Genomic DNA, 19,820 nt, shown 5'->3' on the forward strand with positions numbered 1-19,820 from the left:
CTCCGATGTCACATGGCCTTCTCCCTGTGTGTGAGCCCAAATTTCCCTCTTATAGGACACCTGTCATTGGATTTAGGGCCCATCCCAATCCGGAACACCTCCTCTTAACTTGATTACATCTGCAAAGACCCTATTTCCAAATAGGGTCGCATTCACAATTTCCAGGGGACGTGAATTTGGGGGCACTAATTCATCCCAGTAGGCGTCTATCAATTGAGGAAGAAGTATGGAGCATCTTCCCAAGAAAAACAGGCAACCCTAATAAAGAATGAGGTGGTCATTACAGGCACACGCAGAGATCCGAGGCCTGAGGTTGACGGAAAACAGGAAGTTTCGGAATAATAAGCTTAGTATGAAGATTCCCCTGGAAAACACACACAGAAAGCATTTCCTATGTTTCCTATGCACGTACACGTGTAAGTGCGCACACGTCTGAAAAGATTCGGGCCATACCCGTCGTTACGGGGCCTCTTTACCGCCATCTGTCAGGTTTCCATTCATTAAACGAGAATGCACCTGCGAACTCGTTATGAAGTTCAAGGTCACCGTGTTCCGAGAGTGGGCACCCTTGGCCGCCATGCAGGTCCCTGCGTTGTCGCCCTCCCGCCAGCAGGGAGCGCCACCGCACTGCCCCGCGCCGCGCGCCGCTCTCCGCCCGGAAGCCCCGCCCCGGCGGAAGCTGGGCGTACGCACATCCTGGAAGATGGCGGCGTCCACGAGCACGGGAGCGGCGGGCCGTGGCGGCCGCCGGGAGCGCGTGGCCCGCAGGAGGCACGGGGGCGGGCCGCGCCGCGGGCCGGGTGGCGGCGGGGATGGGGCCCTGAAGCGGCTGAGGCTGGCGGTGGAGGAGTTCGTGCAGGCGACCTCTGAGGGCGGGCCCCCCGGCGACTGCGCGGCGCCCCGGGCGGAGGGGCGCGTGCGCCCGGGCGGGAGGAAGAGCCGCAAGGAGCTGAGGAGGGAGAAGCGGCAGCTGAGGAAGGCGCGCCGGCTGCAGAGGGCTGCGGGCCCCGCGCAGGGCCCGGGCCCGGGAGAAGGCCCAGCCGGGGGAGCGAGCGGCCCCCGGGCAGGCGAGGAGGAGGGCGAGGGCGGCCCGGCGCCCCCGCGGCGCACCCCACGGCCGCCCGCGCGGCAGCGCGCTCCCCGCGCCCCGGCCGAGGCCGCCCCAGCCCGCGCCCAGGCCAGGGGCCCGCCCGGGGGCACCGGGTCCGCCGCTGCCGCCGCCGCCCGGAAACGAGCACTTCTGGCGGCCAACGAGGAGGAGGACCGCGAGATCCGGAAGCTGGAGCGCTGCCTCGGCCTGAACAAGCGCCGGAGGAAGGGCGACGGGAGCGCCGTGCCGCTGAGCTTCGCCCGCGATGGGCTCGACTATATCCTGGGAGCCCTGGAGTCTGGGAACAGTGGGGGCTTGTATGAAAGCAGTAGTGAGGAGGAGGAGGGTGCCGGGGAGACGCTGCCCGAAAGTGACGTAGAGAGCGACCCCGAGGACGAAAGGGAGGAGGACCGGGAGGAGGACGAGGAGGAGGATGTGGAAGAGGAAAAGGAAGAGCAGGACGCAGAGGCGGGAGCACCGAGCGAGGAGAGCGAGGAGGAGGAGGAGGAGGTAGAAGAGGAGAAGCGAAAAAAAGCCGAAGAAGCTGAAGGGAGAGCCAAGGAGAAAAGGGGTGAAAAGAGAGTCCGTTTTGCAGAAGATGAAGAAAGGAGGGAAAATTCCTCGGAGGATGTTGACACAACAGATCAGGTATCTGACATCAGCTATCATGTGAACTATCTAAGGTGTCTGGGATTTCCCTCGAAATAACAAGTGGGGGCGGAGCCTAGGGCAGGAGTGACGCAACTGATGTATTGATACTTGTTTGCGCTGAATGTGGGTAAACTGGGTTATTCCGTCTACTTTTATGTATTTAAATTTCTATAACAAAGGTTTAAGGGAGAAAGCATAACTTAATGGCTGTTCCCACCCTTGTCCTAAGGCAACATCTCCTTCCTTCACGTTTTCTGCCTCAGTCTCCAAACCTGAGTTTGGCTCCCCTCCCCACTTGCTCTCTTGTGGCCTCTGGTGTGTCCTGAGGACAGTTGCACCCCTGACTCGCCTCTGCCCTCACCTCATCCTTTTCCTGTCCATCTGCCCTGGAGTGGATCTTTCTAAAACACAAAGCTGATCTACAACACCTCCTTGGATGAAGTCTCACATCGGAGGACAAGTTCAGAATCCATGAGGTAGCAGTCCGGGGCTTCATGGGCCAGCTCCTTCCCTGTTAAAGCAGCTTCCCCTCAGTATGCACCTTGACGGCAGCCATATGGAATTGCTCGCATTTTCTTCTCCGCACCTCACTATTTCAGCATTCTGCTTCTAAATATGTTATTCCTTCTGTTTGCACAGCGTTTTCTCATTTTCTCGCTGTTGGTGTTTATCTGTTAATATCAAACATCTGTGGGATCCTCCTCATCTTAAGTATATGAACTGTCTTTCATTTCTGTCCCTAGTGTCTTAGCACCTGGCACTTTGTGAGCCATCCCTAAATGCTATCAGTTCTTCTCTTAGGACTTTATTTTTTAACTGTTCCTAAGTTTTTTTTCAAAGCTTGTTGAGCTGTAGTGGACATACAGTCTGAACTAAGGGTGTCTCAAGAGTAACAGTTTCTGTGTAGTACATGAATGTGCTTTCTCCAACTAAATTTAAACTCTGAAACAAGGGTCACGCCTTACAAATGTTTGTCTCCTAAAGGCTTGTCACTTAGGTGCCCAGGGTCAGTGATAATGATTTCTAACCCTCCCAGTTGGTAATCTAGGGAATGCTGAGCAGTGGATTGGTTTTGATTTTATCATGTAAGTTTAGATGTTAGTTTTGAACAAGTTTGAAGTTATTTTAGAACACTTTTCCTCCAAAACTGGTGGTACATTTGATTTAGGTGTTTGTGTTCTGCCTGCCTGCCGTAAATTAAGCCTGGGTAAAAGTGTAGACTGTAGGGCTGGGTTGGGCACAGCCAGATCTGAAGAACTCCAGAGGGAAAACACGGTGGTGAAGTGTATTGCGTTAACGTAAACGAAGACGTCCAGCGGACTGGGGCTAGAGTGCTTGCCCAGAACATACTAGGCCCTCAGTAAATGCCTGATATTTAGTGGACAGCAATGGTCAGTAGTTACAGCTTCTACCAGCTCTTGGGAATTTAATATCTAAAGGTGACTATAGCAAGGGGAAAAGTGGAATTTGTTCAAAATAAGCTTCTTATAGTTCATTTCTGTCCTTTCCAGCAGAGTCTGTGTGAAAATGGTGGAAAATACATCCCACCTCATGTGCGGCGAGGTGAGGAGACAGCAGATGCCCAGAAAAAGGAAGAACTGGAGAGGCTAAAGAAACACGTCAAAGGTCTCATTAACAGGTGGCCTCGCAGTGTTGTTACATTGTGTCATTCAAAGAGATTGTCTCTTTTCTAAAAGTATGAAAACTACCCCAGAAATTAAACCATAAGTGACAGGGGCGGGGACTGCAGCTGTTGACTGGCTCCTTTCTGTTCCAGCCAGACCTGGAAAAGCAGGATGGCCGCCTTTTCTGTTTGGTGCTTTGAATTCTTAGAGTTTGAAAGCAAGGCAGGTGCCCGTGTGGTTATTCTGAGAAGTCCCGGGAATGGGGTGGAGTCGTGGTCGGTCCCAGGAGCAGTGGTGGCGGGACCCGTCCTCCTCCCTGCAGAGGCGAGTGCACGGCCCCGCGGTGGCACTCCCAGTCAGGAACACGGTCTTCCGTCCCCCTTGCTCATCACTCCTGTTTGCGTGTGTGCGGCTCTGTGCAGCGTCTCGCACAGGAAGCTCCTGGGACCTACCGCACAGTCAAGACAAAACTGTCCCAGCACACGCGGCTCTCTTGTGATACCAGTTATGAGCACTACACCATTGTTTTTCTTTATTATTTCTCTTCAATTGAAACAAAACTAGGGGCCGGCCTGGTGGTGCAGCGGTTAAGTTTGCACATTCTGCTTCTGGGCGGCCCGGGGTTTGCCGGTTCGGATCCCAGGGGTGGACATGGCACCGCTTGGCAAGCCATGCTGTGGAAGGCATCCCACATATAAAGTAGAGGAAGATGGGCACAGATGTTAGCTCAGGGCCAGTCTTCCTCAGCAAAAAGAGGAGTATTGGCAGTAGTTAGCTCAGGGCTAATCTTCCTCAAAAAAAAAAAATTTAGAAAAAGAAAAAAAAAAACTCTTTCCATGGTCCATCCTGGAATTTTACCAAACGTGTTGCTTTGGTGTTCAGTGTTAGCACAGGAACAGTGCATAATCTTCCATGTGCATGTATATCCTTCCCTCCCCTTTCAGGAAACCAAGCACCCTCTTATCAGGGTTAGGAACTAAAGGTATTTATGGCAACAAAAAATTGGAAAAGTTGTCCTTTTTCCTAACAGCACATACTGATGTGTCTGGGATGGTTCCCTGCCTCTGCCTGGGGACGTCCTGTCAGGATGCCAGTGGAGCGTCCTCGTTACAGTCTCAGTGGCCTGAAGGAGAATCCTGCATGTGCCTCTCTGTGGCCACATTTCAGCTGGAAAGACGACAGTTAGATCATTTCAAGGTTCCACAGGATTATGTGTTACATAGGGTACATGCTAGGTTATGGGGGCAGGACAAGAATTGTTCATGGGTCGTGTGTACATAGAATAGGATGTATTGGTAGTATTGACAATTTTTTCATTTTTTTAAATTGTCCTGAGAAATAATTCCTAGTTTGAAACATCCTTGCTGCTGTCTTTACGATCGTTGGCAGGTTGAGTGAAGCGAACATGGCCTCCATAAGCGGACAGCTGGAGGAGCTGTACATGGCCCACAGCAGGAAGGACATGAGTGACACTCTGACAGCCGTCCTGGTGAGCGCCTGCGCCCCGGCTATGACCATGCCCAGCAGGCTGGTGATGGAGCACGTCCTCCTGGTCAGCATTCTCCACTGCACGGTCGGGATCGAGGTGGGGCTCCCTTCCCTCCAGTCCGGTGACGTGTCTACAGGATGCTTGTTTTAGTGACAGGCCTGATAAGGTCGATACTTGTCACTCTAAACGGCATTCCAGAAATCACTTGATTTTGGTCAACTTTTGCTTTTGTGTTTGGTCCATTCTAACATGTCTTTATTATTCTATTAGTTTATCTTCCTCCGGACTGACACCTTGGACTTGAGTTCATTTTCTGTGTATTCTTTGTATTCCGTTACTGTTAGTGACTTATTCCAGATGTTCAGAGTACAGATGTTTGTATGGTCTCACTACCACAGTATTCGTATTGGGTGGGAGGTCGTTCCTTCATAAGTAAGAGGGCTAGCAGAACGTGAGGTATTAAGGGAGAGACAGGGCCTAGGCTTGGAGCCGCCTGGGCTGCTGCCAGGGGGGCACAGAGCTCCCCATGTTCTCTTCTGTTAGTCGGGCTGCAGCTGCTTCCCGTCGGGCCTTTGTCAGGATTAAATTGGATACATACATAAAGCACCTGCACGACGCCTGGTGTCGAGTAGGTGTCCCCACTCCTCCGGGGTGCTTCATCCTTGCCTGGTGACCCTCGGGGTTAGTGTCAGCCAGGCCCGGTGGTGACAGCTCTGGTTCCACAGTCACACACACCTCTGGGGTTGTCTTCTGTCGCCTGATAGGGTGAAATCATAACCTTCCCTCCACGTGGCTGATTCCAGGTGCTTGAGGGAAATCGGTCTGATGCCAGGAGTTTAAACTGGAGTGGGCGAACGGGTGGGCCATGAAGCGCACGAGGCTTGCTTTTCCCAGGTGATGTTTGTGTTCGGTACACGCACTCGTTGACCCCTTTGGATCTTTACGTGGTACATACGGTATCTTTTAATGTTAGCTTTTAGTTTCTTTCCCTTGTGATGGCCCTCGCCCCGAGAACAGGCCTTGGCAGCAAGGCCTGGCTGAGAGGCTGGTCACTGGTGTGAGTCTGCCCACTTGCTGTCTTACATCAGGTCCTCAGGTCTCCTAGCAAGATGAGCAGGGCAGATGTTTATTTAACCGCCTGTGCAACTGCAGCAAAGCCACGAATTGCCGTGCGATGTTGCCGAGTTCTGTGCCAAGCACTCTGGCCCTTGTCTTCAGCTCCGGGCTGGCCACCAGCTGCCACAGCACCCTTCACTCAGCTCGTCTTCCTGGTGTTTGCTCTCAGTCACAATCTTAAAGTCATTTGGAGTCTGAGAGAGTGGACCTGTCCAGGGATTACTTTAGAATCCTCAAATTTGCGAACAAAGAATCCTCGTTCATGTGTTAGGGCTCTGTGGTGAGAGCAGCAGGGTACGTGGGGAGGATGCTACCCACGTCCAGAGCGCGGCTGTACTGTGTGCCGCTGTGGCCTGGGGAGCTCTGCCTCCGTGTCTTCCTCTGGAGAGTTGGTTTAGTGAGTTTTACGTGTAGTGTGTCTCCAGGAGCCTGGCCCATGTAGCTGCTCAGAAAAGGTTAGTCCTGATTGACTTCTGCACGATACAGAAGGGCGTTTTCAGGTTGAAATTCCGCTCTTCCTCCCACGTTCTCCTCACTGGCCTTTCCTGCCACTGCAGGCTTCATCGCTCTTTGTAGAGAACCTTCTGAACCACATTTCTCTCATCTAGCCGTAGTCACATGGTGGGACTCTTGAGGGGCCTTTGGGGCCTCCTGGGCATTGGTAGGCAGGGACAGAAGAGAGAGACGTAGGCCCCGGGTCTTCTGAGCGGCAGGACTCTCCTCAGCTACCTCCTCACCAGCGATTTAGGGCATCGCTCTTCTGAAGTAGCTTTTATCTCTAAGAGCTGTGCTTGCTCTCACATGACGCTGAGTCCTTCTCTCCATCGAAGTGTGATGGCATCACAGACCCGGTCCTGGTGCCCTGTGATGGCCGTGATCCAGTGCTGTCGTAAGGCTCTTAGGGCACCCTGTCCCCCTGGATCGTGCCACGGTGCTTCATAATCAACACGGTCTCACAGCAGATGGCATTTCATGGAGTTAGAGTAAGAGCTGTGGGCCGTGACCGCCCACAGCATATCAGGAATTCCTGGACCTGAGAACATGGGATTACTCATGAAACCTTCACTGACGGCATGAAAGGCGCTGAAATGGCTCATTCCAGGGAGTCGTCATGGCGCTTTAGCTGATGACGTCCACTAGAATTTCTACCCGCGTCTGATGAGCTCTCAACGCTGGTTCCATAAACAACTTCCAGTTCTAGAAAGAAAAACATCCTCACAGGAGTTCATGGAAGGAGAAAAGTGAGTTATGGAGACCATGGTGTCATCACCGAATTGCTTCTGAGTCATTTAAAAATCAAAAGTCAGGTCTTTGGTCATGAAGCACACGGTGTTGATCATGCTGTTGCTCATAGCGATACGCTCTGTGACATAGCAGGCGGTGAGGTGGTGCTTGTCCTTCACAAACACAGTGGGGCAGAAGTCGCGCACGATGGTGAAACCGTAGGAGGGCGCCCAGCACAGCACGGAGGCTGTGAGGATGCATATGAGCACCAGAACCGTCTTCCGGCGGCAGTGCTGCCGCTTCCGGATCTGCTCGGTCTGGAGACCAGACACGGCCTTGAACCACAGCTCCGAGAGATCCTGGCGTAGCACAGGGTCATGGTGACCACGGGGCCCATGAACTCGGTGCCGAAGAGGAAGTAGGACTTGTAGTAGAGCCGCTGGTGCACTGGCCAGATCTGACCACAGAAGATCTCTTCCTGGCCTTTGACAATAAAGAGGACAGTTTCTGTTGCGACGTAGGCGGATGGGATAGTGATGAGAATGCACCCCATCCAGACCAAAGCAATCAGGAAGGAGGCCGTTTGATAATTCATCCCTGGTTTCAAGGGGTGAAGGGTAGCGAGATAATCTGGTAGGGGAAGGAAGCCAGCAATAATAAAGATGTGTACTTGGAAACATTATTAGTTTTTAACTAACCCCAAACACGCACGAAAGCAGACAAAATGGCACGAGTCTCCGTGTGCCTGTTATCCAGCCTCAACAAGCTTCGTCTTGTTTTAGCAACGTCATTTGGCATCTGGAGTGGTGGAGTGGTTTAGTGGAAACAGCACAGGCTTTGGGTCAAACAGGTGGAATAAATCCAGCCTTTCCCCCTGATTGGCGATGGGGTCTGGAGTGAATCAATCTCTCTGAGATTCACTTCATCAAATGCAGCTTGGGATAAAATAACACCTACCTTGCAGGGCTGTGTGCACATTAGATGTGATTTTATAAAATGCTTGGCATGTAGTAGGTGTTCAATAAATACACGTGGCCTATTAGTAGTAGTATTAAAAGAAAAAGTTAGGACTTTACAGATTTGTTAAAATCCCCAAGTCAAAATTAATGTGTATGCTTAAATATCTGGAACAAAATAAATAGTAGTCCTTTTTTAAATGTTATACTAAGTTATATTTTACTTTGAAGTCATTAAATGAAATCTAAAACTTTGATATAGTTAAATAATTCTGTTCATGTGATTGAAAACCTACCTGGGTATATTTTATGCCTGAATTGTTTTTGCTGTCTGCAGAATTTTTATTTCTTAAGTTATATTTGAACATTATATAGTAGTCATAATGGGTCCTCAGGTTTATCTTTAGTGAAAGGACTTGAATTGGCAGTTTACCAGTTAAATGTATTTGTTGGGTCTCAGGTCTTTAGAAACGTTCGTTCTTTAGAACATGTCCACTTGGTCAGAGCCGGCCTCCGTGAAGTCACTGCTCCCTCCTGCCCAGCTGGTGCCTTTCCTGGATTCTTGTAGCATTTATTTCTGGCAGTTTATCCGTGATCTGTGTGTGTTTTCCCATTACACCCCGACCTGTCTGCTTGATCTCGTCTTCACCCACGATTTTGACCACCACTCACACATGTACAGCCGGCCCTCCCTGGCCGCCCTGCAGTTCAAGCTTCATGTCTTAAACCCAGTTTATCCAGCCCCACCAACCTGCTCTTCCTCAGAGGTTTAGTCTTCCAGTTAGAAGCTCTGTCATCGCCTGTTAGCCAGACATTTAATCTTCCACATCCAGTGACTGGTCACGCTACTGGTTCTGTCGCTGCATCCCTCTCGTGCCCGGTCTTCCTTCCTGGGTCCAGCCTGGCTGCGTTGAGTCATGTCATCATTTCTCCACTGGAGTGTTGACGTCACTCCATGCCACCACCATGTCCCTGCTTCCAGCTTCTCCACTCTCAGCTTGAGCTTGAGACCTGAGTCTTGTTTGATACTTGTATGTTTTTAGAGATGTAGATACATTCTTAACATTGTTAACAAGGTTACTTTTCCAAGGAACCAGAATGTCAGCTGGCCAAGAATACCACACTGTGGATTTTGAAGACGGGCAGGTGGACTTACAGTGGCGGCTCGAGCGGTGGTGCATTGCTCTGTGTGGTCGCTCACTGCTTGTGTCCTCACATGCAGAGCGCTGTACACGCAGACTGATGTTTTCAAAGTCTGCGTCCGACCATGTGCACATTTCATGCGTTAGTTTAAAAAAGACTAATTCTTTCCACATACGCTCAAGTTTGTTGAAAGAGGAAGAGAGTCTCTGAGAACCTCTTGCTAATGTTTGATGTTTACGTGTTTCCAATGATATTTTTCCTGCCTCCTTTGTCCAGGTCGGCGCTCACTTTCTGGAAGCTGTGGTGAGGAAGTTTGATGACGTCTATAAAAACAGGAGTGAAGGCAAAGAGTGTGACAACCTGTTTTCCATCATTGCCCATTTATATAACTTCCATGTGGTACATTCTCTCCTCATCTTTGACATTTTGAAAAAGCTTATTGGAACTTTCACAGGAAAAGATATTGAACTGATTCTGTTAATGCTGAAAAACGTCGGCTTTTCGTTGAGAAAAGATGATGCTTTGTCACTCAAGGAACTGATTGCTGAGACACAGGCCAAGGCCAGTGGGGCGGGCAGCACGTTCCAGGACCAGACCAGGGTACGAGTGCACCACTTGACCTGCTTCCTAAACGCTCACAGACTGGCCAGAACGTAGAAATAAGTATTGGGGTAAATACCGTGTTTAATTTCCTGGTGATCCCTGTCATCTTCTGCCTCATCTGATTTTGTGGCTTTGTCTTTAATATGTGAACGAACCTTGTTTATTTACTAAGAACTCAGGTATTCTGTGAATTTAAGAATTGATTTATTTAACATTTATCCATTCAAACAATGTTCACTGAGGAAGGCCATGTGTACAGGGCTCAGGTACAGGGCTCAGGTGCCAGTCCGCGTGGCTGACCGCTGGCTCTGCTGCTTGACAGTGACAGGCCTGGGCGTGGCTCCTACCTCATCTGCTGCTCTGCAAGTTGAGAGGTACCACGGTGAATGTTCAGAGGTCAAGTTTAAGACACAAAAGTTGGCGGAAACGGAAAGTAGACTTGTGGTTGATGAAGGCTGGTGGAGTTGGGGAATGGGTTTGGAATTTCTTTGGGGCTGATGAAAATGTTCTAAAATGGATTGTGATGATGGTTGCAGAACCCTGTATGTGTTAATTGTACGTTTAAATCGGTGAGTTTTATGGTATATGAATTATATCTCAATGAGAAGTTAGCATTTGGGGCCAGCCTCCTGGCGTAGTGATTAAGTTCACACACTCCCCTTCAGCGGCCCGGGGTTCACGGGTTCAGATCTCAGGTGCGGATCTACACACCACTCATCAAGCCATGCTGTGGCGGTGTCCCACGTACAAAATAGAGGAAGACTAGCACAGGTGTTAGCTCGGGGCCAGTCTTCCCCACCCAAAAAAAAAGTTAACATTTGGCGAAATCTCAGAGAAGGGTATATGGGATTCTTTGTACTGTTCTTGCAACGTTTCTCTCAGTATGACGTTATTTCCAATTTAAAAGTTGAAAAGTAGTAAAAAGGCCAGGAGTGGGAAAGAAGTTGAAAATACAGTGGAGAGGAGGGGGTAACTCAGAGCAGGTCCCCAGGAGGCAGGAGAGCACAGGTGATCGGACAGGAGGGGCAGTGGCTGATGACGATGGGAGGACAGCCATGGAGGGAGAGGTCAGAGGCGGTGGGGAGTGGGAGTGCGAGCTAAGATCTTGGGGTAGTGTTCAAGGTCCCAGGTGAGGCCGGGTGACAGTTTTATATTAAAGTATCGTGTAGCCCTGAGCAAGATGTTCAAGTTAGTGGAGTCCATTTCCCTGAAGACCGTCTCTGATTTATCATCAGCAGTGAGGACCATGTGCACAGAGTTGCTTTATTTCTTCCCAAGGTGAAGGGTCAGTTGTTGAGATAATTTGAAATGATGGTTTTTCTTGTTTTGTCTTTTTTAAGGTTCGGTTCATGCTAGAGACAATGCTGGCGCTGAAGAACAATGACATGCGTAAGATTCCAGGCTACGACCCTGAGCCTGTGGAGAAGCTGAGGAAATTACAGAGAGCTTTGGTAAATCACTTCTACTTCTAGCTTGTTTTGAGCCTCCACGTCTATGAGAACCTATCGTGAAAATCGAGAAGGTGATTGGAGCCAAGTTGGGTGCCACGTCTGGTTAATAAGGTTCCAGGAAATCAAAAGGGAGTCTCATGTTTCTGCACTGAGACCCTCTGAGTGGTCTGTGTGCAGGGGAGTCCCTGTGAGTTAAACATCCCCACGCTCAGCCTGTGCTGCTATAGACAGCTGCCCAATAGAATCTTCTGGACACTGTGAAAGAGGCCCCAGGCCAGGGTCCCACCCAGACCAGTGAAGTTAGCTTCCTGGGTGTTCCTAACATGGAGCCACAGCTGAGACCCACTGACCTCCCCCATCAGGGCGAGTCCTTCAGCCCAGGTCTTTGGTCAGATCCAGAATCGCTGACTCTGCCAAATCCTGGGCCCCTCCTGGTATCCCTGCCAGCCTGACGGAGCTGTCCTTGTGGCCTCTGAGTCTGAGCCTTCCCCTGGTGTGACATTTTCCAAGACAGTGGTACGTAGGGTGGTAGACCACAAGCCTCAACCATAAATCCTGGGAGTTTACCTCTCCCTTTAGCGTTATTCCCAACAGGTGAGCTCTCCCAGTTGTCAGTGACTCACACAGTGTTCATGCACCAAAAATGCTATTATCCAGAAAAGGAGAAGCCCAGGGGTGACGGCATTACAGACTGAGCCAACTAGAGCGCCTCACCAGCGCCTTTTCTCTCTCTCAGGTTCGCAGTGCCGGCTCAGGCACGGAGACTCAGCTCCGCGTCTCCTGGGACAACGTCCTGAACGCCGACCAGACCGGGCGCTGGTGGATTGTGGGGTCCGCGTGGAGCGGGGCCCCAATGATTGACAGCGGTCAGCAGAAGATCCCGCAGAAGCAGCTCGCAGGGACGGTACGAGACCGTGCTCACCACCGCCTGGCGTGTTGTCTAGGTCCCCCGCGGCGTCTCACTGCGCCTCTCCCTGGAGTGACCTCCTCATTATTCGTGGGGTGGTCACCGAGATGTACGGACAGGGCTTTATTTGAAGACCGTGTAGAAGTTGCCATTATTTTGTGATATAATTTAATTCGAGTTCTTTTTTTTTTTTTTTTTTTTTTGAAGTCCCAAAACATGTTACATAAAAGACTTAGAAGTTGAATAGAATGAGAGGAATGTACGAAACTCAAAACGCTCCTGTTGCAGATACCGTTTCTTGAGACACAGAAGCAGTTTCCCAGGAGACGTGGCTTGTGGTCCATTAACTTCAGACTTCAGATTGCCAGAATTGTTTGCACTTCTTTGTATTTTATTATTAACTAAAGTCCGTATGTTACTCAGATTTCCTTCATTTTTCCCTAATATCCTTTTTCTGTCCCAGGATCGCCATCACACTTTGTCGTCCTTGCTCCTCTGGCTGTGGACACTTATCTCTCTTATTTTGTTGTTGCTTAGACTGACCGATCACACCACTGCTGAGAAGTCTCTATCGCTTGCACTGTCCCTTGAAATTTTTTCTCTTTCTAAGGGGCTGCCCAAGAACAAAAATTAAGTATTTACATACAATTTGTAATTGTGCATCAGTCAAAGCACAAAATATTCATGTTATTTTTTAGAAATTTAACTTCAGTAACTACAGTAAACCAAAGCAGCAGATTTCATTGAGACATTTGTATGATCTGTGCCTCAATCATCCCTCTTTTCAGGTTAGCTCAAAGATACTAGAACTCGCCCGAAAGCAGAGAATGAACACCGACGTCAGGAGAAACATATTTTGTACGATAATGACGAGTGAAGATTTTTTGGACGCATTCGAAAAGCTTCTAAAGTAAGCATTTGTGTGAGCGTTTTCACTTCCACGTAGTTAGATGTCGTGGCAGAAGTGAGGGGAGGTGCGGTGTGCACTTGGAGGGTTGGTCAGAGCAGCTTGGGAGGGGCTGGGCTCTGCCTGTGCCTCCCGCCCGGGATCAGGTGTCCCCTGGGCAGCACTCTTGCTCCTACTAATTGGCCACCGGTGGTTCCAGATTAGAACATTTTGGGATATGTTTTGATTAAAGGTGTTAGATGACCAGCTGGTAATTCTGAGACTGTTGCTTGTCATGAATTGCTTAAAATCTTCATATTAAAGTTGTCTTTCTAATTACTTCTAAATTAAAAACTTCCTGGTATAGTTTCTGTAAGTAGTTGTGATAAGATTTTAAAAGTATCTGTGACTTTTACAAAGTACTTCGAAACAAATCTGAGATTAGTTAATTTTCCTTTCTTTCTTCACGTTCAGAGTGAAGTACTGGGGAAGCATTATGGGACTGCAGACACTTGTCCACACTCAGCACTGTACCCTGAGAGGATGGGTGTCACCGTGTAAAAATTAGACCATAAGTGTTCAAAAAGAAAAAAATCCAACAGTGTGGCGGCAGGACCCTCACTTGGAGGCTCGCGGTTGAGTGTTGGTCCTGTGTCCTCTCAGTCAGGAGCCAGTTTCAGCCCTTTGTAGCTGGCACAGGACTCAGGCCGGGGTCTCTCCCAGGTCTTGCTACTTTGTCAGAAGCACTGAGGCCGGAGAGGTTAGGGACAGGGCTGGGCCTCGAGCAGGAGCCACACCTGCTCTTGTTACCACACCTCCTCTGCCCAGCTCACTGCTAACCACACTGCCAGGCAGGCTGTGTTCCTCTGAAAGAACTCTGCCTTGAAGCTGTTAAAACTGGGCAAACTGAGGATTTCTGAGGCTTTGCGGTTTCTGTTTTACAGGCTTGGCCTTAAGGATCAGCAGGAGAGAGAAATAGTTCATGTTCTCATGGATTGCTGCCTTCAGGAGAAGACATATAATCCTTTCTATGCCTTCCTGGCCAGCAAGTTCTGTGAGCATGAAAGGAGGTTTCAGGTAACTTACCTGGAGGGCCACCGTCACCCATGTTTTCTCTGAGCTGTCTGCCGGGCTCAGCCCGCCTAAAATGAGTGCCCAGAGTCAGGAGTTGATCGGGGTTGGAGAGCTGTGTGCAGTGGGTCGGTTATGGTCCACGCCTGCTACCAGGCCCACCTTCACAGGGAGCAGGTGGGCACAGCTGAAGTGGAGTGCCCGGGGTCCAAGATGTTCTCCATGTCACCTTTTCCATCACAGATGAGGGAGTTTCACGGCCGGTTAACCAGTACCTCTCCTCTCTGGGTTTGTACTGCATCATCCTTCTCTAATGTTCTTCTCTAGTATTTCTGCTGATTTGAAGGAAGAGACTCCAACAGAAAGAAATTATTGTGAAGCCACTTCAAACTACTGTATATAGGAAAGGAGAGGGTAGTTGCCCCTAAAAGTCTTGATTTTTTTAGGATATTACAAATAAGTGAATATATAGAATAACTTTAGATTACATTCTTAGTGATTTATTCTTTACATTTTAACTTTTTTTCTTCTTTTTAATTGTTATATTAGATGACTTTCCAATTCAGCATATGGGACAAATTTCGGGACCTGGAAAATTTGCCAACCACTAATTTTTCTAATTTGGTTCATCTGGTGGCCCACTTGTTGAAGACGAAATCACTTCCACTTTCCATTTTAAAGGTTTGTGTAATGCATGAAATTATTAAAAGAAATAATAACGATAGTGTAATTGCTTGTATTTGGTACCTTAAAAAAACCATTTCCTTAGATTCTGACTTACCTGAAAAGAGTTTTCGTTATCGTAGCCATCATAGAAAACAGCCAGGTCAGGATAAATTTAGCTGGTACAGTGAGGCACAGTGACGGTGGTTCTGCTCGCCTAGGTGAACCCGTTCCGGGGTCTGGGCTTCCTGTGCAGGTCCTGATTATAAATCCCACACTGGCTGCTGACCTGTTGGGAGTGAGATGGGGAGATGTGGGAGCTGGTCTCAGGGCTGTGGTGCTGGCGCTCGGCGCTCTCTCCCTCCATTGCAGGCGGTTTTAAAGCAGTGGTGGGACACAGATGCCCTGGTGTTGGTCTGGAGTGGACACAGGAGGTGGGGTTCAAGGTGGCCAGCAAGCCCTGGGTAGTGGGACCACTGGGGGCTGGGTGTCCTGAAAATGTGGACGATGGGAAAACCTGGGGGTCAGAGCCTGTACTCTGAGCCTTCTGCCTGATCTCAGGACGGACTGCAGCCTCTGCTTCCGGTTTCCGTTTGTGTGCGCTCCCCAGGGCACTTCCACAGGTTGACCTGGTGTCTCTCTGTGGTGTGGTGTTGGGTTTTGGCCACTGTACTGAATATGAGGGTGCTGGAGTGTTATACCACATCCCAGAAATGGGAACAATTTAAAACATGGAGAGTACACGCCTTCTCCCTGCTGGAGTAGATCTTGCCTTCAGTTCACTCCAGTTTTGAGCTCGGAGTGGAGTGGGACCCATGTTTTCCTCAGACGCAGTAGAGCTGCAGGGGCCTAGAGGTGATGTCCTTGGCACTGCCCCTGGGCCCTCTTGTTCCCAGGCAGGCTTTTGTGCTCTTACTGCACCTCTGTCAGCAACGGCTTGTAATCTCCTCTGCACGCGTTTACCCTCTGCCGGGTGAGGTCGTGCTGTCACCGTGCTCGTGACACCCTTCCACAGTTCTTTTTTCATTCAGCCTAGGTTGGAGATTTATCCATGTTGGTATCTGTAATTCTATTCTCTGGTTTTATCACTGCTGTGTAGTATTCTACCAAGGAGGTATACTATCGTTTATATATGTTGTCTCAGGAATACAAATGTCTCTGTATGTGTGGGTGAATTAGTCCCTCCCAGATCTAAATTCTGTATATGTGTGTGTGCGTGTCTGTATGTGTGGTTTTAACTAGGGTGTAGTTTCTTTAAGGCATGGAGATAGTACAAGTTTCAATTCTGGCTGTTAAATTCCAGATTCATAAGGTATGCACCCCGTAAGCTTACTTCCATTGTCGAGTGGCTCTCAGCAGTGCTGGCACCCACTGCCAGCAGCGCCTAAGAGGTCCCATGGCCCCACGTCCTTGCTAACAGCTGTTCATGTTATAAAACTAGAAATAGCCTTACTTGGAGGGGGAGTAATTTTTTCTCTGATTAACTGTATTTGGAAATCACTGAAGAAGTTGGTAAGTCGGTGTAACTTTATTTTTCTTTCCATCCTCACTCTGTTAGGTGGTTGAATTCAGTGAATTGGACAAACCCCGAGTCCACTTTTTACGGAAAGTGTTATACATACTGTTAATGGAAACAGAGGTTGAAGACCTTGGTTTAATTTTTGCAAGGTATGTTCCCAGCTTGTTCTGATAAAACATAGGGGAAAGAGGTGAGGAGAAATTATTGTCACTTATGTTGATTTATAAAAGCAAAGCGGTTGTCCTAAAAAGTCATTTCCAGTTAATTTTAAGCTAATATCTTACACGTTAGACTTGAGAAACATGGAACTTGCCTAATAGCAAACTGATAATGATTTCTAACACAGAGGGTATGTTACATTCTCAACTGAGAGTTCTGTTTGTAGGAGAACCTAGGTTACGTCTCCCTGTTTGAGATTCCTAGGCTGAGATCTGGGAGAGCCTGTTTCATCCCTCATAACGTTCCTGATTCCTTTCCAGAGTATCTGACAACCCAAAGCTCGGCATGTTGCGAGAAGGCCTGAAGCTTTTCATCAGCCACTTCTTGTTAAAGAGCACGCAGGCCCACAGCAGCGCGGAGGAGGCCAGCACGCTGAGAGAGAGAGCTGATCTCGCGGCAAAGTCTCTGCAAGGAAAGGCTTCCTTGAGAATGTAGTCCAGAGGAATGGGAGCACGGGCGGGTCATTTGTCTGTGAGATTCCTTTTAAACCCAGGAGGCCTGTTGTTGTGCTGACTGTAAAAGCTTAGTGGAGCTGTATCGGGGTCGTTGTATTTGAAATATTTTGAGAATTTTGGGATCCAGGGTTATATTGTATTTGTATTTTAAACCATTTTTAAATAACTATATATATGAGGCAGGGTGGACGAGAAGGCAGGAGGGGCAGACAGGACAGTGATCTCTGAGTAATGAGACTGGTGTGTGGGGTGCAAGGGTGCGCACGTGCATGTTTGTCTTATATTTTTAATAGACAAAATGGGCCACCAGAGGGTGCAGTTCTTATAAAGAAACTGATGTATTTTTATTTTTTATATATTGGTTAAAAGTTCAAAAACCATCAGTTAAATGTGGTGCCTCATATTTAATTGATTATTTAAAGTATTTGGAGCACAAGTGTTTTGGAAAAGTCAACGGTCAACTTAAGCCTTGCAAATATCGGTGCAAGATAGTATGTATGGGAGTTTTTCTTCATTATTTATCCAAAAATCAGACTTGGTGAAGCATGTTCCCTCGTTTGTGTCCATCGCCGTAGTCGTCAGTCCGGGCTGTGCTGCACGCTCCTGGACCAGCCGAGACGGCGCTTCGGGGGCGCTGCCGGCCAAGCTGGGCTCTCGGAGGCGCGTGCGGAGGAAGCGGAGCTGCTCCTGCAGGGGCAGACGTCCAGTGAGACACACACCACGCCTCCTCCAAGTCCGGCAACTGATTCTCCAGGAAGTGAAATGCCCTGGCACACCTTCTGTCTGCTGCAGATTCAGACGTCTGTGGTTTCTCCAGGCCTTAGAATTTGCTCCTCTCTCTCAAATGCTGCAGACTTGGCTTAAACGTCACCTTCGGGTGTTGAAAAAAGTCACCAAGACATGAGTATAGGATAGTGTTCTACATACCGTGTGCGCACACGTACCCGACAGCATACCCGGAGTGGCCCCCTGGGAACGCTGCGTGAGCAGAGTGAGGTCGCTCCTGTCCAGACCCCCCATTGGTCATGCGCTTTCAGTGAGTCTTCACCCTCCGTTCAGGAGGCACCGACGGCCGCGCTGTAGCCACAGCCCTGCGTCTGTCGGCCGTGTCCGACCCTAGAGGACAAAGGAGGCACCTGCAGGCGCTGGGGGTGCGCGGCGTGAGCTCCCGCAGTTCATTAAGGGGCTTTATTAAAACTGTCTGCTGGGTGGTGCTGGGGTGCAGGAGGCCGGCTCTGCTCCCGGTGCCTGCCCACGAGGCCAAGGAGCCGAGCTGGAGTGCAACAGCACGCGGCTTCCGTCATCCAGAGTCCTGCTCTGAAGAAGGAAGTGCCAGTTCAGTGACTCTGGCCTTACGTTCTGGTAAGCCCCTGTCTCCGAGCCTTCGCAGACTGGCGGCCGGTGCGTGGCCCACCCCTGAGTAGCGCTGAGGTAGCAGACTGAGTCAGAATCAGTTATGGGAAAATGTCACTGCGCTGCTGCCATCTAACTTCATGCGTCTTGTGGTCACTAAACCTTGTTGAGGTGTAGCGGAGCTCGAGCTGACTCCTGTAGAAGATAAACTTCTGTAAACTGAATCCCATTTTTATCTTGTCCTTTATTATTAAAATAAAAATGTCTTGGGGCCGGCCCCGTGGCCAAGTGGTTAAGTTCCCATGCTCCGCTTCCGTGACCCAGGGTTTCGCTGGTTCAGATCCTGGGTGCAGACATGGCACTGCCCGTCAGGCCATGTTGAGGTGGCGTCCCACACAGCACAACCAGAGGCACTCACAACTAGAATATACAACTGTGTACCAGGGGGCTTTGGGGAGGAGAAGAAGAAAAAAAAAGATTGGCAACAGGTTTTAGCTCAGGTGCCAATCTTTAAATAAATTAAAATGTCTTTCTCTTTGCCATGCAGTCTGTTTGTGTCGTAATTCATTGCCTAAGTTTTGCAGTTGTTATATGGCAGGTTATCCATAAATCTGTCCTTTTTAAGTGTAAAACCCCTTTTTAACAACAAAACGTCATGGGTTATCACATGATAGTTACACTTTCAGTTGTATAAGTAGATCTTGGCCAAAAGCTACTGTGAATTCAGAATTGCTTTAAGTATGGCCACGCACCACATGATGACGTTTCAGTGGGTGACGGAGCACAGAGACGACGGCGGTCCCAGAAGATCAGCGCCACAGCCCAGGTGTGTAGTCAGCTGCGCTGCAGGTTCGCGTGAGCACAGTCTGATGTTCGCACAACAACAACGTCGCCCAACAACGCTTTTCTCATCGTATCCCTGTCATTAAGTGACTCGTGACTGTACACAGGTTTTTGAAATTCATTACAATAATGGTCTGCGTTTGAAAAATACTGCAAGGTGCTTAGACAATGCTTGGTGTATATGTGGACTTTTGGACTTCTGTGATGCAGGCTGAGAACTGCTAATGTATAACATTTCTGAGAGGGAACTTTTCAGGAATTAAATACATTTAATACATTTAATGTATTAAAGTGTGTGAATAAAATCTATTTTTTATATTTTCTTTAGAGTACCAGTGAAGGTTTATTTTGAAAGAAGAGGTTTGCTGGTTTACTAAGGTCTACACCTTATCTTTCTATTTTTAAGAACTCCACCTAGCATGTGGTTTAGGCCACATCTGAAGTATCTGTGTGTGTGTCTCTGTCTCTGTCTCTCCGTGTCTGTCTCTCCCCCACCTCCTCCCCTCCCCTCCCCCTTTGCCTGCAGACAGACATGGAGCACATGAGGCAAAATGTT

At 49.1% G+C, this 19,820-nt stretch overlaps 1 protein-coding gene across 2 annotated transcripts; it reads left to right on the forward strand.

Moving 5' to 3' along the window:
* Nucleotides 1–692: 692 nt before the first annotated feature.
* On the forward strand, nucleotides 693–19,587 carry NOM1 (nucleolar protein with MIF4G domain 1). 2 transcript variants are annotated; one of them, XM_070618076.1, is made up of 11 exons: nucleotides 693–1,738; nucleotides 3,253–3,380; nucleotides 4,756–4,951; nucleotides 9,571–9,894; nucleotides 11,238–11,348; nucleotides 12,085–12,252; nucleotides 13,044–13,165; nucleotides 14,086–14,218; nucleotides 14,762–14,893; nucleotides 16,434–16,543; nucleotides 16,874–19,587. In XM_070618076.1, the coding sequence occupies exons 1-11, from the start codon at nucleotides 704–706 to the stop codon at nucleotides 17,046–17,048; spliced, it is 2,634 nt and encodes an 877-aa protein (XP_070474177.1). In that variant the 5' UTR covers nucleotides 693–703; the 3' UTR covers nucleotides 17,049–19,587. The 2 variants fall into 2 exon arrangements, with proteins under 2 accessions (XP_070474177.1, XP_070474178.1); XM_070618077.1 differs by having other exon boundaries at nucleotides 3,256–3,380.
* Nucleotides 19,588–19,820: the final 233 nt, after the last annotated feature.

Source organism: Equus przewalskii, chromosome 4, assembly GCF_037783145.1.
Source record: "Equus przewalskii isolate Varuska chromosome 4, EquPr2, whole genome shotgun sequence".
Classification (NCBI taxonomy): Eukaryota; Metazoa; Chordata; class Mammalia; order Perissodactyla; family Equidae; genus Equus; species Equus przewalskii.